General features: G+C 37.0%; 1 protein-coding gene across 1 annotated transcript; it reads left to right on the plus strand.

Moving 5' to 3' along the window:
* The first annotated feature begins 2,799 nt into the window (after nucleotides 1-2,799).
* LOC103985260 (nuclear transcription factor Y subunit B-1) lies at nucleotides 2,800-4,140 on the plus strand. Its single transcript, XM_009402908.3, has one exon. It carries the CDS (start codon nucleotides 3,281-3,283, stop codon nucleotides 3,764-3,766), a length of 486 nt encoding a protein of 161 aa, XP_009401183.2. The 5' UTR covers nucleotides 2,800-3,280; the 3' UTR covers nucleotides 3,767-4,140.
* The last annotated feature ends 2,870 nt before the right edge of the window (nucleotides 4,141-7,010 follow it).

Consider the following 7,010-nt stretch of genomic DNA (forward strand, 5'->3'; position numbering starts at 1 on the left):
AGTCAGAAATCTTAAAAATTCATTATAATTCTTTACCAAAGTGGATGCTAAGTCAAGGGTAAGGGTGCACATGAAGATCGCACATATTCTACGCTAATTATATATTATCTTTTATACTTGAATCATTGTAATATCTCTATACTTAAAACAATTATATTAAAATTTTTATAATAATAACAATAAAATAATTTACTCTCTTCTTTTTTTTTTTCTACTTTACATGTTAGTCATTAGTCACGTTAACGAAAGATACAGCACAACACATGATAATATCATGCGTAGGACTGACTTAAAATCAAAGAATATAAAAGTAATTTCAACGGTGATGTGTCGTTGCTTCTACGATGACGATCACCCTGTCGGCATCACTGTCGCTGTGGTATCGGAGGCTGTCGTCGACGAGGGCCTTAGGCACTCTGTTGTCATCAGGCAGTCGTTTGCCTGTCGACAACGGGAATGAGAATGAGAACGAGTATTCTCCTATTTTGATATATTGATGTAATAGAGGAGAAAGATATAAGCTTAGATTGCAGCAGCGAATGCCATCTGGTTGGACCAACTACTTAGACCAATCCTTGGGTGAGTGCTCTCAGCCTCTTGTCTACGGCAAAGGTGGTTCCTTTGAAGAAGAGGAGGAGCATGACCTGTCCATGGTCTCCGATGCATCCTCCGGGCCTCCTCATTTCCCCGAAGAGGTCAAGTATTCCTATTGCTTTCTTCGCTCCATCACTTAGCCATCAGGATAGCGACTGCCTACAAAGGAGTGCCCAAGACACTTACTTATAGAGGCTTCGACGTCACAACGATCGTGATAGCAGCATTGACGGGGCGACCATCGCTCTATTACTATTGAAATTATCTTTTGCTCATCGGTCTCATGTCAATCCATCCTGCTCCGTCAATAAAACCAATAATATTAGAAAAAAAGGGATGAAATATTTGACTTTTATAACCGTGAGACTCCCAGTGTAAATTTTTGAGGTACACGATTCATAATATTAAGAGAGTCCAAATACAAGGGCTAATCTATAATTAGCCCCAAATACAAGAGTATACATCATGGTATTAAAAAAAGAAAAAAAGAAAAAAGGCAAGCATCATTTTGGCGAAGTATAACTTCATAGCTAAAAGAGAATTACATCACATAAGAAGAACGCAGCAAGTCAGTCATTTTCGCTGATTGATGACTTGTATTTATTTCGATGCTTAAGCATAAATAACTTTTATTTCAATGCCACATTATCTTCCTAATTAAGGATCTCTTTTCTCATCAAACTGCACAATTACTATTTTGTCTATGAATTCTCAATGTTCCTCCTCCGTTATAAATTGCTATAGTTAAAAAAAATTATTAATCATAGTTTATCATAAGATCCTGAAGTTAAATTATGTTTTTATTATTTATCACTAAAAAAATAAATATGTTTTTGCTAACTTACAGAATGGTTCGCATATCTTGTATAAAGCTCGATTTTCTGAAGAGGCAAAATTCTTCTTTTTTCTTCTTCTTCTTCTTCTTCTTCTTCTTCTTCTTCTTCTTCTTCTTCTGGAGAAAACAACTTTAAGAAACCTAGTTGGATTTAGTTTCCCAAATATCGATGATTTTTTTTTTTTTTACTTATTTGGAGCTCAATATGATCGATAATTGTACAAAATGCTAAGTATTTATACTGGGAAATGGTGCTCCTCAATTTCATTTGATGATGGTCTTTTAATATAGAGTTAATGGACAACCAGAAAGAAGAATGAGAAAAGCAATAATAAGATTTACCAGAAGAGTTTTGAAAAACTAAACTTTATCTATAAGATAAGATATTCAAATTTAAATAACTAATCCATCTATCTTATTATTATTATTATTATTATTATTATTATTATTATTATTATTATTATTATTATTATTATTACTATTATTATTATTATTATTTTACAAATGGCAGGAGAGGAAGGTAAGATTCGAACTGGTAAACCCTTATCACCAACTGTCAAAGTTTTGTAGCTAAAACTCCACAGAAGATTTTAGGTGAGATTAGGAATCCTCAAATTTTTAATTTATGATAAATTGACATATTTAAGCACTGTCATTAACAGACCTGCCTGACGAAGTTTCCAGACTTGAGCTTTCCTTTTACTTTGGTTATCATTATCTCAGTCATTCTCTACTAAACATAAGATCCAATGCCAACAAAAAAGAAAATAATAATAATAAATGTAAAGTGTTTGTTGAAAGAGAGATTTGGAGTCATTTAAAATGGACAGCTGAAAAGTGGACAAGATGCGTGTATCATGAAGCAATATTTTTGACAGGGGGAGTTTAACCAACCACTCCATCGATTGGAGATCCTTTGTTCGAATTCCTAAAGAGCAATTATTAAGTTTGAAATGGATATGGATGACTTCACTTACTCTCGAGTGGCTGTCACTTTTTTTACTTCCTTTCGCTGACCATATCCATCCAGGTGTCTTTTGCGTAGGACACAGTGTCGTCATTGGTCTTTATAGCTGTGATGAACCATGGAGGGAGCATGTAAGTCTCGTTTTGCTTGTGTGCATGAGGTTAAATCGAAGCCCCTATCTATCTTCTTTATGTATGTAGGTGGGCCTAATATTGGGGAACTTATGCCATCAATTAAGGAATTGATGTGATTTCATTAAGATTGATGGTGTCAAAAGAAAATTAAATTTTAATTTAGAGAAAAGATTCATTTCGTCCATCATAAATAGTCGGGATGTTACTATACAGATATCATGATATTAAATATAGACGCTGGAAAGGAAGAAAAAAAAAAGAGTCAGATATCATCATGATATATCACTTGTGCCAAACATATCTAGATTGGTTTGCACCGACAGTAGAACTGGTCTCATGCAGGCTCGAACGAAGAGTGGAGTTTGCATTGACAAGGCTGGATCCGTGCATAGGCACTCGTGATCTAACACTCTAGTACAAGGAGTCCAGATAAAAAGGGGGAGGGACCTCTTCGACCTAAACCGATGCAGACACCGTGGAGCACAAGCTTTTCATCATATGATCCCTCGCCCATTCGCTTTGGAAGCATGCTTGCCGTCTATAATCTCCGCTTCAACACGTGCGAGTCTCGTCAAAGCGTCATCTTCCCGGAAGACATGGATCTGCCCGTCTACAGAAGAAGCCAACACATGAATCTTCTTTGAGAGACCTCCAACTTATGTACTCTCTTCATGCTTACAAATACAGACTATATTCTTTTATCTATATACGAGGCCGCAGGTGCAACGTGTCTGTGCTCCCAAGGAGTTGATGGCCGATAGCTCGGGGAATAGCCAAGAAGCACAAGGGCAGGCCCTCGGCACGTCCGCGGGAGCGGGCTCAGGTGATGGCAGCATCAAGGAGCAAGACAGGTTGCTGCCGATTGCCAACGTGGGAAGGATCATGAAGCAGATGCTGCCCCCCAACGCGAAGATCTCAAAGGAAGCCAAGGAGACGATGCAGGAGTGCGTGTCGGAGTTCATCAGCTTCGTCACGGCCGAGGCCTCCGACCGGTGCCACAAGGAGAAGCGCAAGACGGTGAACGGGGACGACATCTGCTGGGCGCTCGGCACGCTTGGCTTCGACGACTATGCGGAGCCGATGAGGCGGTACTTGCACAAGTATCGTGAGGTCGAAGGCGATCGATCTGCAAGCAATGGTCAGAATACCAGGAGTAGCAACTTCGGCACCGGAGATGATCAGACGTTGTTCGATGACATGGACAGGAACAATCCTTCAACATCGAGGAGGTATTAGCTAGGTCTGAGGATGATGATGGCGTCGAGTCAGTGGGTAAGAAATCTCATGTTTCTGCCTCGAGTTTTTTCTTATTCTTGAAGCTGCTCCCTTTCTTCTGTACTCTCTCTGTCAAGCAAAGGTTGCGGTTCAAGCTTCGACACCTATGTATCTTTTGATCATATGGTGGGAGCTGTAGTGCCGCTGCCTTTCATCAAGTTGTTGCCCGTATTCTAGTATCACTTGTTAGGCAGTCTTGAGCTATCGCAATTAAATGTAGGGGGTCTTAACTTATTTGTACAAACAGTAGGTGAGACAATATGTAAGATGTCCTTTCATGCTATATCATGTGCTTCTGTCTTTCCAAAATTTGAAGAGAAAACGAATAGTGGACACACACATGTTCAGATAAGAGAGAGAGAGAGAGAGAGAGAGAGAGGAGGGATATTAGAGATGGAAAATATCACTCGTGAGAATTACATGTTAGCTTGCCTTTCCTTTTTCTTCCTCTACTCGTGTCGTAAGAGCTTAAATTGCTTATTGGTGTTGTCAATTCAAGTCCTTGAGGCATGCATCACCAAGCTTAAACAATTGTTTCTCTCGTTATAGTATTATAAGACCTGTAACTGGCTTTTGCAAGTTGAGTTGACTGTCTACTGTCCATTGTCTCCAAGAAAAGGTTACAAAGGACAAAGGACTAGATTGTATGAATGAGAGGATTACAGTGATGGAATTGTTCTCCACTTTTTTTTTGAACTGTTCTATACTATATATACTTTTTGAATTGTTTTATGCTATCAATTCATTATACTTGCTACAGATCTACTAAAATACTTCCTCATTCAACAAAAAAAAAAGTATGAATATTGAGGATTCTTGAGAGAGAGCATGAATCTTGAGTAGGCATGTGAGGTGCCATTTTATGCAATCATTGGTCTTCATTTTTACACCAATAAGATATCAAAATAGATCGAGCAAGTACCTAACTCAATTTTACGCCAATGAGATATCATCAAGTAAGTACCTGTTAGGATCACCTCATGTTAACGTTTTGGACTTGGTGCAATTTGCTCATGTCAACTTAGTTTGTGTTGGTATGGAAGATTAACTAGGTGTTGCATTAATTTCCAAAATTCCTTTCAGTGTGCTTGTTGGAGAGTTCTTGTGCTTTTACTCCACAATATCGATATGTCAAGATAAAAAATGGCTGCCTTTTTTCTAGAATATGTTGGTGATGATGAACATGAACATGGGAAAAATATCTTAACTGTTAACTAATTAGTTGGTATAGTTAGTATGATGAGAAATTATGCGAGATTGTTAATATAAAGAGAAAATTGCATGGGGTGCCATTTGGAGTTGTTATTTATAAAACATCATTGCGATGAACTTAAATATTATTTAAATATTATTTTACCATATATTCCCATGCAACCATCTAAAATCTTACACAAATGTTATTGTCGTCGGTTGATTATTAGCAGAATAACATTAAAACTCATTATGATATCACGTATATGTATGCTCCTACAAATCAGTAAATTTATTTATCCTTCATATTTTTTTTATATTTTTAAAACTCATTGGTAATCCTACTTGATGGCAATTAGCATGAAGGATTAAAATATAAATATTTTAAGGAACATATGGCCAAGTATTTGGAGGGATATACATGTTATATTAATTTGAGGAGGGGAAATAATAATTTTTAAACTTTGAAAGTATAAATATCTTAATGCATCTGATTTTTGAATAAGTATGATACAATTTGTATCTTATTTATCTGATTTATTTCGATTCCTTCCACCAAACACCTATTAGCACTTTTGGATGTCGAAAATACTCATACATTGTTGCATTTTGTATATATTTTTTACTTTAATTAATTTTTGGAGAATAATATTTGTTCCTTTAAAAAAAAAAAAGACATTGATATTTTGTTTCTCATTTTTATAAAGATAAAATACAAAAAAGAACAAGAAACTTATAAGGGACTGAGCTACCATCAAACAATTGGATAAACGATGGTTGACTGAAGAAAAAACAACTACGATTGACTGAAGAAAAGAACAATACTTTTCACTGTGAATCGTACGAACCAGCAAGTCATAATTATTGAGCAGCAAAATGCATGTGACAATATAAATCGCATGGGCATCTGCAAATCCTTGCTACCGCAACCTTTGGCATGGCTGTGCGTAAGAAACCATCAACGACTGAGAACTTTTTGATTGACACCAAAGATGAATCCTAGAATCTCATCACGGAAGAAGCTACTTAATCTTGAAGTTGAGATATTACAGGTAGTGAAAAATGCCGTCTCCTTCAATTATCACACCATTGTTAGCCACCATGAATTATTAGACGGTCGAAAGAAAAGCTTAGTGACAATGAAAAATCTCTTGGAGCATAAAAACGTCCAACACTTTCTTTTTCTTCAAGCAAACAAAAAGACTTCAAACTGGAAGGGAGGGTTTCCACGTACATATGGATTTTGAAGACATTGATTTAACATGCTCCTCCTCATATTGGATCACATCAAGATTCGAGCATCAATAAATATTAGGCAATACGGTTCCAAACATGTCATAGGTGTTTCATTTATTTGTCTGCCATACCGAGTTTGCACACATTCCTTCCTCTCTTCTCAATCTTGATATCTCCTCTCTGACACAAAGATAACCTTTGCGCGATATCAGTTCATCAACGACAATAAAATTATGAACGTTAATGGGATTACATAGAAAAAGAATTTCCACTGAGTTGGTGGAGAGTTAGTACTAAATCACCTATTCATTAGATTATTAGTTAGTGAAGTCTAGTGAAAGCTTCTGGAGGTTTAAAAGATGGTGTGTTGATTAAGCTATCCAGTAAAATAGGAACTAAGCGATAGGTGTAAATTTGTGCAAGAAAAAGTGAAGCTTCTGTTGAGCAACAACACACAAGCTTTTTGGTACCATTTCCTTGCAATTCACGAAGGAATGGTGCGTGATGTGCGTCACATAGGATAGATAATATGAGAGAGAGAAGACGTGAAGAATGAGGAACTGCAGCCAGTCAGCAGATGGTGGGTGATGTATCCGAGGCCGTGGGTGGCATCTTTTAACTGGGGAAGCTCACGACTAAAAAGCTATTATAAATCTCTAATGCTCGCCCTTCTTTTGATCACCCACCACAAGAAGCTGACACCAATGCCACTGTCAGAAAGCAATTGTCTACCATTCAGTAATAAGCTCAACTGGGATGACTAATGCCATGATCTCTC

The sequence above is a fragment of the Musa acuminata genome, chromosome BXJ2-5, assembly GCF_036884655.1.
Source record: "Musa acuminata AAA Group cultivar baxijiao chromosome BXJ2-5, Cavendish_Baxijiao_AAA, whole genome shotgun sequence".
Taxonomy (NCBI): Eukaryota; Viridiplantae; Streptophyta; class Magnoliopsida; order Zingiberales; family Musaceae; genus Musa; species Musa acuminata.